The sequence below is a fragment of the Chiroxiphia lanceolata genome, chromosome 22, assembly GCF_009829145.1.
Source record: "Chiroxiphia lanceolata isolate bChiLan1 chromosome 22, bChiLan1.pri, whole genome shotgun sequence".
Lineage (NCBI taxonomy): Eukaryota > Metazoa > Chordata > Aves > Passeriformes > Pipridae > Chiroxiphia > Chiroxiphia lanceolata.
This window is the reverse complement of record NC_045658.1, coordinates 6,678,984-6,700,033: the sequence shown is the minus strand read 5'-3', so window position 1 is coordinate 6,700,033 and position 21,050 is coordinate 6,678,984. Positions and strand designations below refer to the sequence as shown.

At 51.1% G+C, this 21,050-nt stretch overlaps 2 protein-coding genes across 2 annotated transcripts; one reads left to right on the top strand and one right to left on the bottom strand.

Annotated features, from left to right (window-relative positions):
- Window positions 1-308: 308 nt before the first annotated feature.
- LOC116797535 (transcription factor HES-5-like) lies at window positions 309-1,985 on the bottom strand. Its single transcript, XM_032709160.1, has 3 exons — window positions 1,883-1,985; window positions 1,533-1,713; window positions 309-1,405 (listed from the first exon to the last, which is right to left on the bottom strand). Exons 1-3 carry the CDS (start codon window positions 1,943-1,945, stop codon window positions 1,164-1,166), a joined length of 486 nt encoding a protein of 161 aa, XP_032565051.1. The 5' UTR covers window positions 1,946-1,985; the 3' UTR covers window positions 309-1,163.
- A 10,529-nt stretch (window positions 1,986-12,514) lies between these two features.
- On the top strand, window positions 12,515-13,502 carry LOC116797620 (transcription factor HES-5-like). Its single transcript, XM_032709320.1, has 3 exons — window positions 12,515-12,580; window positions 12,876-13,056; window positions 13,237-13,502. The coding sequence occupies exons 1-3, from the start codon at window positions 12,515-12,517 to the stop codon at window positions 13,500-13,502; spliced, it is 513 nt and encodes a 170-aa protein (XP_032565211.1).
- Window positions 13,503-21,050: the final 7,548 nt, after the last annotated feature.

Here is a 21,050-nt window from a genome sequence, read left to right as displayed (position 1 = left end):
CTTAGGGGGCTCATTGTGAGAAACTCGTGTGGAAGGAGGGAGGATACTGGGCAGGTGCGAGGCCCTCCTGCTCAGGTGAGGGGTCATGACCAGGGAAATGCTCAGCAGGACTCAGCTGAGGGAATCTGGGTGCCAGGAGAACTTCTTACTCCTTGGGGTGAGGGGGGACTCACGAGAATACAGAGTAGACACGAATGGGAGTTCCTTGAGCTTCACAAAAATAACCATTTCTTCAGAAGGCTGACATTAACCTTTCCCAGGGGTGCGAGCAGCTGCACATCCCTCAGAGGGACAGAACCACACACGGCTTGCACACAAATGCATTTTATTGCTCTCTACACACACAGAGACGCATACACAGTATGCACGTGAGCCATAGGGCAGTCCCAGCACTGGGAGAAACACCATCCACCAGGAATTCAACTACTCAATACAGATAAAAATCATTATTATAATGAAAATGCTAAAAAAGCATAGCTTACACCCAGAATGTATAACATTGACAAATCAAGCCTGTTACTTACTACCTTTTCTTTAACATAAAGCAGGAACATACTCTTTTTCTAAATTGAAAAAAGCATCAAAGAGTAGAAATATTCCACATAGTTTCCTAACTCCTGGTCATCCCTCCCACTGGATATACAGAACAATGAAAGGGCCATGGGGGAGAAATCCAAACTAAAACCAAACCCGTTTTTGATGCTGCACAATTGATAAGCAAACAGTGGGAAATGGACTTTAACCAAGTCTGCATGGAGCAAAGGGAATAAATTTCTCCTCTGGAGTGAGTGAGCCAACCCAAGTCACTTGTCAAGCCAGAGCAAAGCTGGTGGCTGTTACAGGGAATATTAGAGAAAATCTCCTACAGCAATTGCTGTCCATCACAACTGTAACATTTACAAACACCCTCCTTCATTCTGAAGACGTTGCCCCTGCCTGGGCAGCACTGCAGCAGTGCCTACACAGCTTCCACACCAAACAGAACACCACAACTTTTGCCAAAGGATCCCAAAAAAGTCAAAAGTGTGTCATTCTTTCACACATAAACAAAATACAGGGGGAAATAAAATTCCCTACAGCAGAGAGGATCAGAGCTGGACTATCTGATGCAGTCAGATCCTTCCTCTGGACTGTCACAGGTCCCTGCAGAGAGGACTCCTCGACTACCAGGGCCTCCAGAGAGGGCAGGTGTCCTTTGGAGACACTTGTTTCAGGGGGCTGGCGTTCCCAGGGCAGCAGGAGAGCTCCGGAGCAGCCGACTGGCTCTTCTGGAAATGGCTTAAAAGTTTGGTCTGGGTTTCAGTTCGGACTTTATGGAGAGAGAGGAAGTGGAAAGCTTCTTGCAAGCACCTGGAATAGCCCTCTCTGAAGTCAAACTGGGAGCTTTTATGGAAGGATCCTGCAGCTAGAGAAGGGAAGAAGAGAGGGAGAGGGAAGAAAGACTAGTTTAAGCAGTTGTTCATGGCTTAGGATTAATACAACTGTTACAGATTTGCAGTAAGATGGAGAATGAAACAAAATTCAATACTCACTCTTCATCTGCAGCTGGCTCTGCTGCTTCAGGTAGCTGACAGTCATCTCCAGGATGTCGGCTTTCTCCAGCTTGGAGTTGGGCTGGTGCCTCTGGAACTCCTTCTCCAGGAGCAGTTTCAGCTGCTCAATGCTGCTGTTAATCCGGTCCCGGCGCATTTTCTCCACCACCGGCTTCCTCAGCTGTAAAAAGCAAAGGAAAAGACACCTGTTATTAAAGGATCCTCTGTCTGTCACCCCTCAGGGCTGTTTGGTGCCCATCCCTGCTCCTAAGCCGTGTGGGGCGGGTTCTCAGCTGGTGTCAATGCTCCAGGAGCAGCCGAGAGCGCTGCCAGGCTGTGCCAGGACTTACTTTGTTTTTCTCCTTTGGTGTCAGCAGGTTGTCGGGCTCCAAGAAAACGGTGCTGGGAGCCATCTGTCCTGAGAAGGGAAGGGAGCTCTCGGAGTGGAATCCAGGAGAAACGTGTTGCTGGAAGCTGCCTCTGCCTGGTATTTATACTGCCCAAGCTCAGGGCGAGTCTGTGGGTCTGCGGCTCGGTGGCGTTTCCCACAGTCCGCAGCCAATCCGGGAGGTGGGAAGCACAATGGGAGAAGCAGCTATTCTTGCATGCTCCAGTGGCAGTGAATAGCCTGCGGATAATGACCTTCTCCCAGATGAGCAGGTGGGGAGTGTGTGCTACGTGAAAGCCTGGGATCAGAGTTACGTGTCAGGAGCTGGGAAAGAGCTGGCCTTCAATGGGAAAGGCTGCTGACTAATGCCATGGATCAATAGCATTCCAGGGGCAGCCTGGGGTTCACAGGCAGGAGGAAGGAGGAGGAGGAGGAGGAGGAGGAGGAGGTCAGCTGCTGATGGCGGGAAGGCTGCACTGCCCCTGGGAATGCACTGAGGCACACGCTGGAGCAGGGCCATGGCACATGGAGCAGGGATGTGGCACATGGAGCAGGGACAAGGCACATGGAGCAGGGACATGGCACATGGAGCAGGGACAAGGCACATGGAGCAGGGACAAGGCACATGGAGCAGGGATATGGCACATGGAGCAGGGATATGGCACATGGAGCAGGGATATGGCACATGGAGCAGGGACAAGGCACATGGAGCAGGGACAAGGCACATGGAGCAGGGATATGGCACATGGAGCAGAAACATGGCACATGGAGCAGGGACAAGGCACATGGAGCAGGGACAAGGCACATGGAGCAGGGACAAGGCACATGCACACATGAGCAGCTCCCAGCACTCTGAGAGAAGGAGCAGAAATCCCTCAAATCCACTCACCTGGTTTCCTCCATGAGCCAAAGGAGTGGTTCTCCCACAGGTGACTCAGGCACCAGCTTTGCCCATGGGAAACAGAAAACAGCTTTTCCGCTTTGGCTTACTGCAAATAAATACATTTCATGTTAAGTACACGCAATTACTGAAAACATTTTCTGGTTTGGTCTTTGCTCTCTTCCCTCAGTACCTCATGCAGCCCTTTAGAAAACTCTGAAGACATGTTACAGGCATTTTATGTTTCTGTTTCCAAATACCTGCAAGATAAATATGTGTGAAGAAGGGTCTTAGGATGTCTGGGGATCAGCTCAGTCTCGTGTGCTGCTTCTCACTTCCTCCACAAAACACATTTTTCTCTAATTATTTTCTTTTAGTCTATGCACTAAGGAAGATTGGCTGCAGAAGAAATTTATATCCCCACAAACTTATGAGAAATCGAATTCCTGATTCCTCATTATTCTCCACAGGGCCAGTTTCCACACAGAGGTGCTCAGGGGGTGTCTGCAGTGGGAAGAGCTGACAGTGTCACTGTTTGTGTCTGATAAACACAGAGCCAGGGATTCCTGTTGGAAAACTTGAACCAGATCTGCCAGCAATTCATCTGCCAAGTAATGTCAGGGCTGATATTTGGGGAGCTCTTCCTGCAGCAGTAAATGCTGCTTGTGTTGACATTAATACATGTGTGTTCCTCTGTACATCACTACACGTGTGTGGTCACTCATGTCTGTCAGTGTGAGCTCACACACAGAGCACACAGGCACATTCTCTCCCTCTGCAGCTCATTCCTGCAGGCCCAGGTAAGGTTTAAAGCAGCTCCTCCAGGCTCTGCCATCCCAGCCCCATTGTGCTGCCCTGAATGGGCTCCTTCTCTCCCTTCAGAGCAGCAGCTGTTGAGCTCCCCAGCCTTTATGTCAAGTTGTGGGAAAGCTTTTGTGACACCATTTCACATGTTCTCCTCAAAGCCTGTGGATTGTCTTTGAGCCCGTGTAATGCCACCTCTGAAACCAATCCTGTTCTCTGCACGTCCCTCTTGGGGAGATTCCCTGACACAGAAACTCTGGAGCTGGAACTCATTTCTTGAGCTCGTTAATTGAGCACATGAGGAAGAAAAGTGCCAGTCCCGTGATCTGCAGGGCCACTGGCAGTTTTGCTACAGACAGTTGCTGTTTTCCTCTTATTTCTCCACTCAATTCCTGCATAATTACTACACTAACTCCATGGGAACAGTCATGCCAACCTTACCCTCCTTGCTCTTGGTAGTGGTTGTGCACTGGCACAGTCAAGGGGTCAGTGCTCAAGATTTCCTCTCCTTTCAGATCCAAACCAACTCAGAGCCTGCAACTGAGCAGGATGAATGTCAGATAATCTTCTGTGGCCTTGAGAAGTTCCCTTTAACTATGGAGGCTGGAGGTCCCACATATTTACATTGCATGTGATAATAAAAATTACAATATTCAATGTAATATTGGGAGGTGAATGTAGCAAAATCTCCCTTGCATGGTAAATCTATTGAGGCTCCTACTCCCTCACTCTGTGTCAGAAACAAATTTTAAAGCATATGAAATAAAAACATATACTTTTTATTTTCTCTTTTGTTTCACAATCTGTGAGGGGAAAAATTAGACCATCTTGGAAGAGCTACTCAAATTAGATGCTCAATTACCCAAAATAGATGCTGTACTTTGGTTGGAAATCCTAAAGAAAGTGATAATAAGAATTTCTCCCTATTATAAAGTTTGCAGAATCCATGGACTTTGCACTAAGGAGAACGAATTTGGACTTACACTCCTCCTACTGCGGTTCCAAACACACACAGCATTGCACAGAAAACTCATCAGGATCCCAAAATACTGCATCTGGATGTTTGAAATAGGGCATCAGCAATCAGCCTTCCCCCAGCATCCCTGCCAGATGTTATCCCTTGAGGAAGACTTAAAGATGCTGCTGCTTTCCCAAGTCCCTCAAAGATGCTCCCTGCTCCCAGTGCTTCCTGCAGTGCTGCCCAGATGGCCTTTTGGGAGCAGGGTTTCCCACTGAACACAAAACAGAGCCAAGCACCGTTGCTAATGTGGTTTGTAGTCGGGCACACTTCCTTTGTGACGGGAGGGAATGTGGTTAGGGAATGGTGTGGGAAACTCCGGAGTACGAGAACTTCCACAGCCCTATGTTAGTAAGTCACCTGGAGAGGTGAAAGGCTTGGGAGCAGGGACAGAGGTGAACTGGGAATGGGAAAGACAAAATATAAGGTATTTAGTTCATGCTGAGTCCTACAGTCCTGGAGTCGAAAATAAAATGGGTCCAATCCCAAGCTGGGATCCCCACTGAGGCCAACAGAGAATTTGGGCTCCAAGATTTGCCCTGCAGCTTTTGTACCTCTGGAGCTATTTCCTGATCTCTGTAAACTTGTAAATACAAATTACCTCTACACCTACAGCAGATTTGCCAAAACCCAGCCAGCAAAATTTGAGGCTGAATTTTCTCCTGCCAAATACCAAGACCAGACCCGGGTCTGACCCATTTTTTTCACCCAAGCAACACAGAGTAGTTCAGGAGTATTAATGAAAAGAAGACCCTCCCCCTAGTATTGCTGGGGTAAAACCTGGTCTAATTTTCTTAAAAGCCAGGCCCAGCTCCCTTAGCTCCATCTGGGTCCCTCATGGTCCATAGGAATCACCTTGTTTGCCAGGATATATTGAACAAATCAAAGGGATTGAAGAAGCAAGCAGGGGATGTGGCTCAGAAGCCTCAGAGCAGATCTAAACCACCTGAGCCTTTGGCCTGAGTGCTGGATGGGCAAAATTCTGCTCTGCAGCTCCCTTCCATGGCACTTCTTTCCTGCCCTTCCCTGCATTTTCTCTTGACACTTCCCTGTCATTTCCCCCTAACCCTTCCCTGCTTTTCCTCCTTGCCCTTCACTGCTTTCCCTCCCACCCCTTCCCTGCTCCTGGGCTGGTGCAATTTCCTCCTGCCTGCACATCTTCCTTCCCTTTTTTCCTTTTCCTCGGGGTTTGCTTTCCCTCCGTGCATGTTTTATAATCTGATTTTTCGATCTGTCACTCCTCTCCCCCCTGGCTGTCACAGGCAGATGTGCTTTGGGGACAGGGGTGTCTCCCAGCCCGGGGGACGCGGTGAGTGTGGAGTTCCCTCCAGTTTCCCACACTGCTCTCCCATTCAGGGCATTCAGGAGGAGGATAAAGGAAGTGTGCCATGCTACAAGCTGAATTAGAAATGGTGTTTGACTTCCCTTTGTGCTCCACAGAAACCTTGCTCTGGGCACACCATCTGCATAGCCCTCACCGTGGAGAAAACCATTGATCAAGGCCTGTCAGCCCAGCTGGGGGAACTTGGGAAAGTAATTCCTTGTGCCACTTCAGTTCTTTGGGGCTTAACATCTGGCTGGAGGGGGAGGCGACAGTTGATGGTTTAACAGTCGTGCTTCCTTTCAAGTTTGGGATGCTGTTTTGATCCCCGATAAGCCTTTCTGAAATCCTGATTTTAATAACATGGAAAGCATCCAGAAGAGTAGGAATAATGCACTGGCTTTGCATTTTCAAAGTGCTTTACAAATACCAGCTAATGAATTCTCAGCGACCTCCTCGGCGAGATGAGGATGTATTATTAGCCATGTTTTACAAAGGCAGGAAAATGAGGCAGAGAGGAGAAAACCAAGGTTTCAGGCTTTCAAGCAGCCTGCAGGTCACGGGGCTTCTCAAGTGGCTGTTTGAGACATCTGTTTTGCAAAGGTGCTCAGCACCCACTTTTGTTTTAATTAGCTTTGGATCTCTGAAAGGAACCAGCTCCCTTGTTTGTTGGGAGAATTTGGGATACCAGCCTGGACCACACTCACAGCCACACACCACTTAGATAAACAGACACCAAAGTTCTTTGCCTTCAAGTTCAGCAGTGGAGTTTGAAAATGTTATTTAGTATAATTTCTTTAAGCCCATGAAATGGCTGGAGAGGAAGATGCTCTCAAATCCCTGAGCAGGAAATACTTAATGATGTGTTCAACAGAAAATAACTTCATCTCTCTAGAGAGTAAAAGAAGTTTTAATTTCTTTGTGCTCCTGCAGACCTGCCAAAGCCAGAGCTGTCCTTGGTCAGGACAGTCTGTCTGTCAGCACCATGGAATTCTGCTCCCAGCAGTTCTGGTTATCCTGGGCTGGGCCCTCCCTGGAGGAGGGGATTCAGTGTGCCCTCAATTACAAGGCCTCCTGAGTTTATAAGGGAATCTGACAGCACACCTTGCCCTGTGGGTGGTGATGAGGGCACCCAGCCCTGCCCTGTGAGCACCAGGGCCTGGCAGCTCCTGTGAGTGTCCCTCTGCCAGTCCCCTGCCTGCTCAGAACCAGCTTTCCCACCTCCTGAGCGCAGGGTGGGTGCCTGCTTTTATCAGACACCATCTCTTCATTCTGCTGCCAGCTGAGCATGGCAAAGGTGCTCCTCAGGCCTCCCAGACCCACCTGCCTGGCAGGGCAGGACCTGCCACGAGCCCCAGGACACTGTCCCCAGACACAGGTCTGCTGTGCTCCACAGATGGGGACTGACAGGAGCTTACAGCCCAAAACTCACCCCAAAACTCACCCCAAAACTCAGGCTGAGCTCGAGGGAAGGGGAGAAATCCACTGGGGCATAAGGGAGAGTCAGCTTCAGGTCACAAACCTCAATCGGGGACAATCAGAGAGGCTCGGGGGACACCCGGGAAGCCTGTGCCTGTTATCTCCCCCACCCAAACGCTGCCCTGGCTGGAGTCTGAGTGATTAAATATCTGCCACATGCAGATGGGATTAATTGCTGCTCCTGCCCGGGGAGAGGTGCTGCCCTCCCCTCTGGCACGGACACACCATTCCCATCCTGTCAAGGACAGCAAGTGGTTGCTGGGGCCAGACCTCAGGAGCCACATTCCCGGTTCTCAACCTGCTCTGCTGAAATATCCTCCCTGCAGGATACCTGCTCCCTGCCAAAAGCTTGGCAGCACTGTTTGCTCAGTCTTGTGACTTTTATCAGGAGGCTCAAAATACTTATGGCCTTCAGCAGGACATCACGTCCAAGCCTCATAATTCTATAAAGACCAAAAATTAACGATGTTGGTCCAAAGCCTAAATACTCAATAAAATAACCAAAATGTAAGTAAACCCTCTCCCATCAAAATCCTTTTATTTTTATTAGAAACATCAAACATTTTTGTTAAATTCCTATGACACTCAGCCCATTTCTTGGTTCCTCAAAGCCCAGATTTGACATTTGAAAGGCTGGCAGCAGTGCCAGACACCCGGAGATGCAGAGCCCATTGTCAGAGCTGAATGCCACCGTCTTCCAAAAATCCCCCCCAAAACAATGCGGGAAGGGCACGAACCCAGCAGCTTCTGTTTGCTCCCTGCTCGGCATTGTCAGGGACAGGCTGTCCCTCCCTGGCCAGGGCACAGGAGGTGACTGATGGGGAATTCCGGGGCACTTTGGGCAGCGTGTGCTCCCGGTGGTCAACTCGGGATCTGAGGTGCTGGAGAGAAACCTCAGACCCATCTGGCAGCACGTGTGAGATCCTTGCTGGGTGCCAGCCCTGCTCCTGAGGTGGGGAATGGTGCCATTCCCAAAGCCATCACCAGCTCAGCCCCCGGGGCCGGGCAGGAGGGCAGGATATACCCCGCGGTTGTTTTATCCGGGCCCGGAGGAGGAGGGTGGTAAACACCGAACATGGTGGCTCCCGCCAAGCCTGCTCCCGGGGCAATGTGTTCCTTTGAGCCATAATTGATTCCTGCCATCAGGCACCAGCCTGCTCTCCCCCAGGGTCAGCGCTTTCCCACATCCAACCCCATTATCCCACAGACCATGCCTTTTGTACAACACACTCCAGCTATTCATGTGCAAAGCAGCTGTAATCCCCAGACCTTTCAGAGTCAATATACCAGGAAATAATAAATCCCTCTTGTGCACTCTTGAATATGCCGAGAGGTGACTTGTGGGAATTTCAGCTGGGCAGAAAAATAATAAATTCTCCTTATTTTTTAATTATTTGTGATACTCACTGTAGAAGGACTATGTCATTGGTGCATGACTGTTTGGGGGTCACCACACAAGCAGCTATAGAAATTGCTTTTACCTCCAACAACCCTAAAAACGCAGATCAAATTGTCTCAGACGTTTCTTAATGATCAAAGTCCTCTTTCCTTCACCCATGCACCTGGGAACGGCAGCATATTAAATATTCTGGATCTGAAGAAAAACTAATTAAAAAAGGTTAAACCTGTGAAGAATGTACTTTATAGTACTAAGACCCCTTTTTGAGGGGGTTCTGATGTCTAAAGGAGGCAAGATAATGCCATGCTAATGACATTTAATGGAATATTTTACACAATGGGTGCAATAACAACATAACCTTTTCCCCTGGAAGGGCAGATTTCCCTGCACTCCCACTCTGTCGGTTCACACACAGAGTTATGCTTGTCTTGTGGGAACAGAAGCCAATCCTGAATAGCAAGTTTTACATGATAATTTCTTTATATATGGCCTTCCAGGCAAACAATTTTTAAACTATTCAGTGTGTAGAATGTCACGTCACTGAAGGACCCTGAGCAGACCATGGGAGGCAGGGTTGTGTGTACAGCGGGGCTGGAAAGGGATCTTCATCTCAGACACCAAAGGAAGCACTGGCCCCTAAATTAAAAACTATCAGAGGATCATTAGGGGTCACTCAAATAGAGAGAGCCCTGTCTTTTCACACCTTAGCCAAGAACCTCCACAGAGCCAGTTGGAAGAGCATGAGGATGAGGAAGGGATATGGTAATACTGCAGGGATTTGTGCTGCTGAAATCCAGGAGTCTTAAACATTAGGATAGGTCCACCCAGCAGTGACATACAGACCCAACAGTGCCTCAGGCATTCAAAGATAACAATTCCCACTCAGGTGTGTGTGCCTGGGACCCTGGCAGGTGTTCTCTTTGCTGCTCTTCCCCCTCAGTGCTGCTGCCACCAGCACATTACCCTTCAAGTGAGATCAGAGCTGGCTTGATCCTAACAACCCTTCCCTTTTCCTGGGGGAACAAGCCTTCCCAGGAATGCTCCCAACAGGAGGGGAGAAAAGAAACTCCTCTGCAAGACAGGGAGAAGGGGCCACCTGAGCACTTCCAGAGCCAAGGAGCAGAGCCCAGCCCTGCTCCTCCTCTTCGTTCCCAAAGGTGCCCAGCACTGTCCCCAGGTGATGCCAGAAAAGAACAAGAACCACTTCAGCCCTGTCCCTGCCTCCCACCACAGACACAGGGCAGCTCCCAGTTCCAACTGGGCTCTGTGGGAAAGTTCCCCCATGTCCCAGGAGAGCAAACCGAGGGACAGTGGAGCAAACCAGCAGCCCTGGGACAGCTCGTGCTGCAGCTCAGCTCGGCGTTCCTGCAGCCACCCCTGCATGTGACCCACTGTCCCTGCCCCTTGCCCCTTGCCACCCCTTTCTCCTGGTACACACAGAGCTTGGAGAAGCCCCTGGATGGAGAAACAGGCGTGTTTCAGCCTTCCTGGGTGAAAAAGCCACAGAGTTCATGGTGCCCCCACAGCAGCAGCTCCACAAAGGAGTCATTAGCGCCAGGCTGTGTGGGTTTGGATTTCTCTGCCTTTCCCATACTCTTCCCCCATTGATAACACTTCTTGCTGGGACAATAGAAGTGTGCCTTGCAACTACTCCCGACATTAGTGACGGTGCTTGAGCCTGAATGATTTAAAGGGAAAGAATCCAACTCCCAAAAGACCATCTGGCTATCAGTTCTAACACAGCAGTAAAGGTCAGGGCTGCTTCTCAGGAGCTGGGAAAAAGATGGGTTTTGACACTGAAGAGTCTCTTCAACCAGCTTGGTCCATGCCTACCTGTCAGCTCCTGCCTGCAAGGCCATCATTTCTCCCTTGCTAGGAAAAGGATAACACGGGATACCAGCTCCTGGAGGAAGGCCAGCCAAAGAGCACAGGAAAACAGGCAACACCTCATTAGAGCTGGCAGGAGCTGGGCCATGGTCTTTGAGCTGTATCTTATTTTGTATCATAATCCTTTGACTGCTTCAAAGTGTTCATGAGATGTCTTGTCTCCTGGCTTTCCCACAACACAGGGAATAAAGGGCTCCAAGGACAACATCTGCCCTTCACAAAGCGCTGAGCCCATTCAGGTCAGCACAATGAATCCCTGGCTCTTCCAGTGACACCTCCCTCCTTCCTGTCAACTGCCCATTGCCCTCGGGCTTCACTTCAGGATTTCCAAGTAAGAAACTCTTTGGCTTTCTCACCTCCCTGCACACTTCCCTGCTCCCTTTCCGTGCCCAGATGCTCGGCCACGCTCCGTGCACAGTGGAGTGCTGGGAGCAGGAGGAGCAGGAGGAGCAGGAGGAGCACACGCCTCTGCCTGGGGCTGGACCCACAGATGGCAGGTGCAGCACAGCTTTTCCCAGGTAGGTTCTGGGTTATTTTCAGTGCTGCCTCAAGGACTGTATCCAGGCAGAGATTTTTCTCATAAGACAAAATCAGAACTGACCTCCAGTGCCCTCACAGCTTCATTCTTTCCCTTGCCTTTGTCACAAAAGAAATGTTTGCTTAATTCACACCGACATCTCCATGCCAATGCAAGCAAGCAGCTCTGTTCCCATTTTCCACGTTAGAAAATGGAGTGGGAATGACACAGGAAGGTTTACACAGGGAGGCAGAGGCTGGTCTCTGAGACCTGATGTTCAGCACTGCAGCAGGTCCAAGGGCAGAACAGAGCACATCAGGAACCTCAGGCAAGAAGCACAACTGACCTCCTTGCTGAGGGCCAAAGATGGGCCTCAGCTGCTAAATCCCATTCATGACACACCTCTGGTTTCCAAAGACTTCCCAGGATTCCAGGCTGAATCTGGTGCTATTCCTCAACCCATTTAACCATCATCCCTACAAATGTCTGTATGAAAGAGAGAGGAGGAAAGGGGAAAGCAAGAGCTATGGGGTGACTGGGCATAGCCCAGCTCTGCTGGGAGGGGTGGGCTTCCTTACTGGGGGCACTGGGAACACTCACAGAGCCCGCTGTGTTAAGGGGAAGAGCGAAACTGAGGTTACTATTCCCACTGCTTCCCATTCCCTAGTTATTCATCCCATCCATCCAACACCCCTCCACCCTGACTGTCACTTCTCCCCAGCATTAAAAATGTGCTGCAGACAAACCCGGGGCTCCACACTGGTCACACTTTGGGTCACCCACTGACGTGCAGTGGCTGTATGGACACACCTCCCACACACACTCCGGCTGGGGAGGGCAGGGATGTCCTTGGTGATGTTGATTTTTATCCCTACCAGGGCTCCTCGTGGCCTTTTCCCGCCTTGCCCCAAAAGTGTGCCTCCTCCACGCCACCCCTGCACCCGGCACATGCGGGGCCTCGGGAATGCCATTGATCCCAGACAACCAGCTGGAGGGTCGGTGCTTTCCCAGCTCCCCACGCCCGCACACTCCACCAGCAGCGTGGGCAGAAGGTTATTCTCCCCGGGGCATTGGCAGCCAATGGACCGTGCACTAATGGATGCTTCCCCTATTGTCCCGCCGCCTGCCGGGATTGGCTGCGGGGCTGTGGGAAACACCGGCGATCCCGACACTCACGTATCTGCCCCGGCACCCCGGCTATAAATACAGCACTCGGGAGCTGCCAAAGCATCCCCTCGTGCTCGGCACAGCAGCTGAGCGGGGTCTGTGCCCAGCTGAGAGCGCCCGGGATGGCTCCCAGCAACACCCTCATGATCCACATGGAGGAGAAACTGCTGCCAAAGGAAAAGAATAAAGTAAGTGGAGCCCTTGAGAGGACTGGAAAGGCTGGCTTGCCCCTGGCAAGTAAATATGACATGAGAAAAGGTGGGATAGGAGGGAGAAAGTGGTCTGGGGGAAGGCAAATAGGTTAAAGAGAGATAAAGAAGATTATAATTATTTTAAAAAATTAAATGGAGTAGGGAATGGGTAGGCAGCATCTCACAGCTCTTCTACCAGATGAAAGCATCTTTGAGCATGTGTGTCAGGGCACAGGGGGGACATCGGGTCAGGCCTCACAGAATCCCTAAGGATGTGCTCCCTCTCTCCCAGCTGAGGAAGCCGGTGGTGGAGAAAATGCGCCGGGACCGGATTAACAGCAGCATCGAGCAGCTGAAACTGCTCCTGGAGAAGGAGTTCCAGAGGCACCAGCCCAACTCCAAGCTGGAGAAAGCCGACATCCTGGAGGTGGCTGTCAGCTACCTGAAGCAGCAGAGCCAGCTGCAGGAGCAAAGTGAGTGCAGAGCAGGTACCACAGGCCTGACCCTGCTCCCCAGGGCTGGGACACCCCAGCTCCAGGCACACGAGCAAGGCTCGGGCACTCCTGAAAGAAATTCACTGCTCAAATCACCACTGTCCCGTGTTTTGGTCATGGTCTTAACCCACTGCCTTTGCTTCTTTCCTTCTCTTCCAGCATTCGCCCCCAAGAGCCCCGAGCAGGACTTTAACAGCGGGTACCTGCGGTGCCTCAAGGAGGCCATGCACTTTCTGTCCTACTACGAGCCCAAGAAGGAGACCCAGGTCCAGCTCATCAAGCACTTCTGCAAAGCCCAGCTGGGCTCAGAGCCCTCGTACTCCCCGGCCCTGCGCAGCTCCCCCCTGTCTCCCTGTGTGCTCCCCAGAAAACAGCCTGCCCAGAAGAGCCTGCCTGCTGCTCCCACCATCTGGAGGCCCTGGTAGACCTGCTGAACTCTGTTCCCATGTTTTGCTACAAAAACTAGAGGGACCTGTGGTTTATTAGTTCCTCTTTAAAGTAGGAAACGTTGCTTTCCAAAGGTGGGAGGGGGGGATTATTGTTTTTCTGTCACCAGAAATGAGGGTCGCTGGGTGGTTTCCCTTCATAGTGAAGGACTGTGGGTGTATCTTGCAGCAAATTTGTTGCTTTTATTGGTGGCTCCTGGCCAAAGACAGGACCAAGTTCTGTGGTGATCTCAGAGAGCAAATGCCCTTCAGGTTCCATCAGAGGCTGCTGAGCCCGTGGCTGGCAGTGGGAATCCTTGGGCTGACTCCCCGGGTCACTGGTTCAAGTGCTCCATTGTCTCTTGGTGATGTATTGACCTTCCTCAAGAAGGAGCCCTTTGGAGAATGTATTTTGTATCATAAAGAGAGGACTGAACCTTTACCTTTTGAGTGAAAGATGTTATTAAGAAATGCTGATTCTTCTGAAGCTCCTCTGCTATTTTTAGTGTCCTCAGGGAGTTGTGCTGATCACAGACAGCTCTGGGGAAAATTCTCTTCATGTCACTTTGTGCTGCTCTCAGTTGAGGGATAATTGATGCCTTTTGTAAAGGAAAATACCTGAGCTATACCTTAAGGAGAAGGGGGAGGAAGGGAGGCAATAAGTACTTTGTAATCATTCACTGAACATGCTAAGGAGCTTAAAAAGCTTTTATAAAGTTATGATGTATTCATCCTGTGTGATGTCCAACTTGTGTGTCTTCACTGTACAATACAATAAAAATGGGTTTAGTCATTAATCCTTTGGTTTGAAATGATTCAAAAGGCTCATCCTGCTGGACTGGGTGCATGCAGACTCCCCTGCAGTGGGGAAGCCATCAGGAGGTGTCACAGTGCTGAGCTCTTCACTCCAGGACATACTTTATATCTGCAAAATTCCTTCAGCAGAGCAGGATTGCAGATCCTGTAGAGCAGCAACCTCTGGGAAAATTATCAAAAATCGAAATGGAGGTGAAGCTGAAGTGAGGTGCTGAGAGGTGTCAACCTTTCAGACTTAACAGAAACCCATTCAGCCTTAAACAAACCCCTAATTTCACAGCCACTTCACTTCCCCCGTTAATTTGCCCACCAAGCTCAGTCTTGTGCTTTCTGCCCATTTGTGAGGGAGCTTCAGGGAAATCTCCCAATAACTTCCAAAGAGTTTGGCACTTGCCTCTGCTTGGGCATCTTCCCCCCTTTGAACCACCTGCACTGGGGTGAACTAGTTTGTGTTGTCTTTTAATTTTATGACACAAATTCTGCTGGGCAATAACAAAATTGTTCCCTTTACTGAAGTGAAATGTGCCCACATGAGGCTGGAAGTCTCCATAATTAGACAGCAGAGACTGAAAAGCATTTCCTCTCCTAAGTTATTTCCTTTTATTTTCCCTTCTCTTCAAAGTAGAACAAATCTGCACAAATAATCAGTTCACAAAGCCACTCTCTAACCACAGGAACACACAGATTTGGGTACATGACAGGGAACCTTCTCATTGTACAGAGATACAGGAACAGCGGGAAACACCACTGCTCAACAATTCAACTCCCCTCAGATTCCCTGAGAGAGGTGCCCTTGAAAAGCTTCATTTCCAGAATAAGGGGTTTTTTCCCAAATAAAAGGAAACATTGAACACCTGATCTTGCCAAAGCTGCTCAGTTAAGCTGGGAGCAACCTCAGATCTGCTGAGGGGACACAACCAAACACATCCCAACACTGCTGGCTGGGCCTGGCCAGTCCTTGTTTGGCTTGTGATGAAACCCTCTCTTACTCACACAGAAAACCCCCAAAAAAGCCAGACAGCTGGGTCAGGAACGTGCTGCTCTGCCTCATTACGGTTCAGGGATCATTTTGGTTCTTCCTTTGCCCCCAAAGCACAAGCTGGTCGAGTGCTCCTCACCTCTCTGCCAACACAGTGCAAGGTGGGCTTTGGTACAGGTCTCTACCAATGCTGCAGGTAGCTTCTTCTTCCTAATGAAGTGCTAAATAATTCAGGAGAGATATTTTTAGATTATGTGGTTGCTTAGCGAGCTTGAAAAAGTCACTTTGCCTCACTGTGCTCAACTTGTCGTTGTCAATTAGTACAAGCTTCTGAGTTCCAGCAAAACTCCAGCTGTTGTCCATGCCTGGGGGTTTTTAAATCAAGCCTAATTAGGGCGGTTTGGGGGAGTTCAGACTCAGCTGGGATGCCATGTGCCCCAAAGCCCATCACATCCTGACTGTGCCCCACAGAATAGGGTCACACGTGGCACGGAGAGGCCGCTGCCCTCCTGGGGATGGGATTCCACCCAAACCCCCCCTGTGTGAGTGTCCCCGCGGCAGCACCTCTGCAGTGCCTTAAACCACGGTGGAGGGGAGAGGAACAGCAAGAGCCTCCTCCTGGGCAGTGGGAAGGGACCAAACCCCGCCGGGAAGGCTCCCTTTGCTCCGGGGACTCAGATCCACCCTGGGGCAAACGCTCCCCTTCTGCTTTTCACCAGCCACAGACTTGCCCCCCCTGGGCTTTAGTTTACCAATTACCCCCGAGCTAAAAGCCAGACCTCGGGCTTCCCCAGCCCGGCAAAGGGTCTGTTTACAATTTATTAATTATTATCACTTCTCATAATTGAACTCAAAGCTTCTTATGGCTCCCCACCCCGTCCCCTGGGGCGACCCTCCCCTGCTCCAACACATTCCCACCCTTAGGGAAGATGTTGTTTATTATGCTGATCCCACAGCTCAGGAATACTCTCCTGACAAAGCCCCTATTAACCTCAGAGTGTGGGCCTGAGTTTCTCGGAGTTTCCCACACTTTCCTCCCCGTTTGGGGCATTCAGAGGGGCACAAAGGCAGCGTGTGCCTCACAACAGCCCGCATTAGTGCCGCTCTTTGGCTCCGCATTGTGCCGACCAGCAATTCCTGTCCCGATGGACCATCTGGAGAGCTATTTTCCCAAGGAGCACATTGATCGATCAGTATTATTCGAGGGCCCTTTTAAAACTTGGGAACGTTATGCTCTTTGACACTAAATAGGTGTCTCGAGAGGGGCTGTCAGAAAGATTTTAAACCATTTAAGGAAGGCAGAGAAAAAAAAAAACACCACGTAAAAATCGTAATTATTTCTTTAAAAACGCCATCAATAGCATCTGGGAGACAGGCTGACATGAATGTAGGAAATGGTCTAAAGTAAAAATGCTCTGAAATTGGTACAAGCTGGAAGCACAGCCGCGGAGGTACAGGACACTGATTTTAAAATCTGCATAATAGAGACAATGAAATTCTGGGTTTCTGTGCTCTTTCCTGACAGTTCACCTCCCTCCAGACCTGTTGCTGCATTGCAACATGCTGGGTTTGTCTCCACAGAAAGCCATGGATCAGATGGGCTAAGAAAGCTGCCAAGTGGTGTTAAACTGGGAGCAGCTTTTGTGTAGAGTCTGTGCAGCAAGTGTACACCTGGGCTGAAATCACCACCTACAAACCAGGAGCAGAAAGGCCCAAAGTACCAGTTCCTCAGGCTAGGGGCCCTCCAGCTGCTTTGATTTGTGGACTGCCATGCCTATGAGGACAGTTTTGGAGTGGTTCTTCCTCAGCTCACAGCAATCCCTGGCTCCCAGATCCCCACAGGCTCAGGGCACTGCTGTCCTCTCTGAGGAGCAGCTCCAGACCTCACACCACCCTCCAGAGAAGGGAATTATTGTGTCACATTCCTTAGTCAACTCCACGTTGGGAAGTTCTGGGGATTTGTCTCTTTTAATCCTGCATTCCCCAAACAGGAAAAACCCTGAACCAGCCCCAGACAGTCCATCTTTCTGGCTCTGCAGCAACAGCCCGAGAGACACAAACTCCTCCCACAGACATGGAGCACAGTGACAAGGATTTGGACCACAAACGTGTTCCAGTGGGACAGACTGTTGCTGTAAGAGCAGAAGTTTTAAAAAAGCCCAAACTGAGCAAACTAGTTACAGGCTTTTAACAAAAAGAGACTGGACTGCAGCACAGCATAAATCTTCCTTCCTGAAATCCTTGCAGGAAGTGCCTACTGCACCCAGCCCCGTAAGGAATATCCTGTAGGGACAGCCTAAGGCTGGACAGTTTATTATTCTGAAGCATCAGTTGGGAAATATCATTGCATTGAGTTTTCAGGTCTTACTAAACAGGGAATTCCTCTCACCCCCCAGCAGTGTCAGAGGGTAGGTGAGGCAGGCACAGGGGGGTGGAAGGTTAGTGGCACCTTTCCAAGGGACAGAGAGAGGGGGAAGCTGGGATGTGGGGAGCCCAGAGGGCTGCTGTGTGTGCCTGGTTCCCCATCCCCATCAGATGGTGCGAGCCCACAGCTCCCGGGATTTCCCACGTCGCCCATTGAGGGAGTTAAACTGCCGACAAAAGGCGTGTGCCTGGAGGGTCGGGGACAGCCCGCGGCACCATCTGCCCGGCCCTGCAAGGCAGGGATCAGGCTTTAATCACCGGAGCTGGTTTAGCCCTTTGGAGGCCACGCCATTGTGCTGGGGACAGCGTGGCATTATTTAAAACCGCTCACTCCGTATTTCCAGCGCTGAAAATTGGGTCAGAGCCTCCCTCCCTGCAAACCTGCTCCTTCCCAGAGGGGGAATGTGGGACCTGCTGGCCCTTCCAGCCCACGTGGCCCCGGGAGGGATCCAGAAAGCCCCGTGCTGCACTTCCAGCTCCAGCAACAGCAAGGAGCATGCAGGGATTGCCCTGGCTCCAAGGAATAATGCTGATTACAAGCTGGCAAAATAATTGAAGGAACTGATTTTGAATAGTACTCACAGTCCTTGATCGATTGTAGTTGATTGACAAGAATTAAAATTGTTGTACCCAAAGTGATCCACCTAAAATGCTGTTGGGCTGGGAAGGGAGAACAGCTGACCCATGGAATTCCACAAGAAGCCAGGCAGTAAAAAGGGTCTTTGAAAGCTTCAGGTTGATAATTAGTTACAGGATCATCCTTTGCAGGACCATATCTTTTTATCCAACAACCCTCTGTGTGCTGGAACATGTTCTTGTCCATGTACCCACAGAGCCAGGTTTGGGTTATCCAGAGGCTGCTGAGGGCAGGTGGAACAGGCTGACTGTGGCTGACAGGGAAATGAGAGGTTTCCCTTCTGGTTTTTGACACAGGAAATAAGTAGAGTTTTCATCAATGTTGTAGTGGTAAGAAACAGGCATTCAAAAACTACATGAGGCCTCACACACCTGACTGACAGATCTGGAAGGTGACTGGCTTTGTACTGGGTGGTGCTGGGAGGGGGCAGCAGACCGGAGCGGGACACATAACCTGGAAAAAAAATATCTCAGCAAGGGAGCTTCAGTCCAGGACCCTGCCCAGTCCTTTCCCCTTCATTGCCTGAACACTGAACACACGTGGCACAGAGATGAGCAAGGCCAGGACTGAAGAGAGGCACAGGGTGGCCTCATGCCTGTGCCATGTTCTGCAAGGGGAGAATACAGCAAAGCAATGGACAAGAACTGACTTTTCACTCCACCTCAGCTGTCTGTAAAGGGAGAAATATATTTAGTTGGAGACTCAGGACCAAGGGAACAGTGAGGCTTTTACAAAGTGGCATGAAATCAAACAGGACATGTTTGGGAAAGGCATCCTAATCACTACATGTCACGGGCTGCTGTAGGAAAGCCCAGATTACCCGAACAAAAGCAAGGAAGAGCTCTTGATATAACTTAGAGAGGGACTTTAAACAATGGAGAGGAAAATATTTCAGGCTAACTACTTAGCACAAACTGTTTGAAGGGTTCTTCCCCTCGATTTTAGTCCCTCGTTGCCCTGAAAATTATCTGGTACTGTATTCATGTAAGCACGGTTTAATGCCAGTGAAAGGCTTTAGTCCCTCTAATTCTGCATCTTTTCCTTTTCAACCTCTCCTTTGGGCACCGAGCATTATCTCTTCCCGGGATCAGTTTTCCGTGCCTTATTCCAGCCCGGCCTGGGAACGGGCGGCTCAGCGCGGTGTCATCAGGCGGGAGCTGGGTGATAATGCCGGCCAACGCTTTCCCACGTTCCCTCCCCAGCGGTGCCAAGCCCCCTTTGTGTCCCACGCTCCCCAGCCCACCTGCTCCTCCGGGAGCAGGGTATTATCCCCAGGCGATTCACAGCCGATTTGCCATGCTGTAATGGATGCTTTCCCATTGTCCCGCCCGCGCGGGGATTGGCTGCGGACTGTGGGAACCTGCGAGTCGCTCCGGACCCAGACATTTGTATGCGGCCCCCGCGTATAAATAGGGGAGATCCCGGCTCCGTGCTCCAGCCCGAGCTGAACCAGCGCTTGGGATAGCGGGGCGCTCTCCCCGGGAATCCCGAGGCCCCGAGGGAAGCACAGAGTGAGTATCCGCTCACACCGAGCAGGGCCGGGGGCAGGAGCTGGGGAGGGGGAGCCTCGCTGCTCACGGCCCCTTCCCCTCCTGTGTTACAGCTCGGGAACGGCGCCGGGCACCGCCCGGGCACGGGATTTACACAGCCTCGGGCAGCTGGGGCTGCTCCTGGAGCAGGGGGTCGGAGGCACCGGCCCGACTCCGAGCTGGAGAAAGGAGCCGTCCCGGGGGGGGCGAGGTGAGTACCCCCGGCACACCCAGCGCCTTTAGGGTCGGGCAGAACTCCGGCCGGAGCCTCCCCCGTAACCCTTCCCTTCTGTAACCCTTCCCTTCTGTAACCCTTCCCTTCTGTAACCCTTCCCCTTCTGTAACCCTTCCCCTCTGCCCTTCCAGCACCCGGCACGAGCCCGCGGCGGGATCATCGCACCCAGAGCCTCAGGGCAGCCCCGCGATCCCCGTCTGCCCGTTCCAGCAGCACGGAAACAGGGATGGAGCCGAGCTGCCCCCTCCGGAGGTCACAACCGGCACCTGAGGACTCTGGTTCCCCCCCTGCCGATCCCACAGCACCGAATCCCTCCCGCAGCCTCCGGAGGCCTTGGCAGTTCACCATCCCACTTCCATGATCCCTGGACATTTGCTGGTATTCCAGAGGAGCCCGTGACTTGCTGGACAGGTCCCCCCACTCCTCTCACGAGTAGGGAAGAATGTTTCCCTTTCGCAGAGCACTGCTCTGCTCGGATGTGTTGCTTCCCTTCTTCCAGAAGGACCGGGATGATCCCATCGCGTGGAGAGCGAGTGGTTCCGAGGGAATGTGAGCTGTATCCTCCCGCTGGGAGGGCTGGGAACGGTCGTTCGGAGAGGAACGACGGCTGTTCTTAACCTCTGTGAGGTTGTCCGTGTATATCTTCTGGGAAAGCTGAGGTGGGCAGGACAGAATTCCCAAAAGTGTCCGTTCAGGAGGAGCCTTTTCCTCTGAGACTCCCCCCCGGTGTCCCAGGGTATCCACACCTGAGTGTGGCTGGAGATGGGGGGGGGGATCTCAGAGCAACTCACTGGACACATTTGGGAATGTGCCCTTCCCACGGTGCCATCAGGGGTTCTATAACATTTATAGTCTGTGCTGGGCGTGCTCTGGAAATGGTTAAACCATAACCCAAACCATGTAGAGGAAATTCCTCGGGATGTCTTGC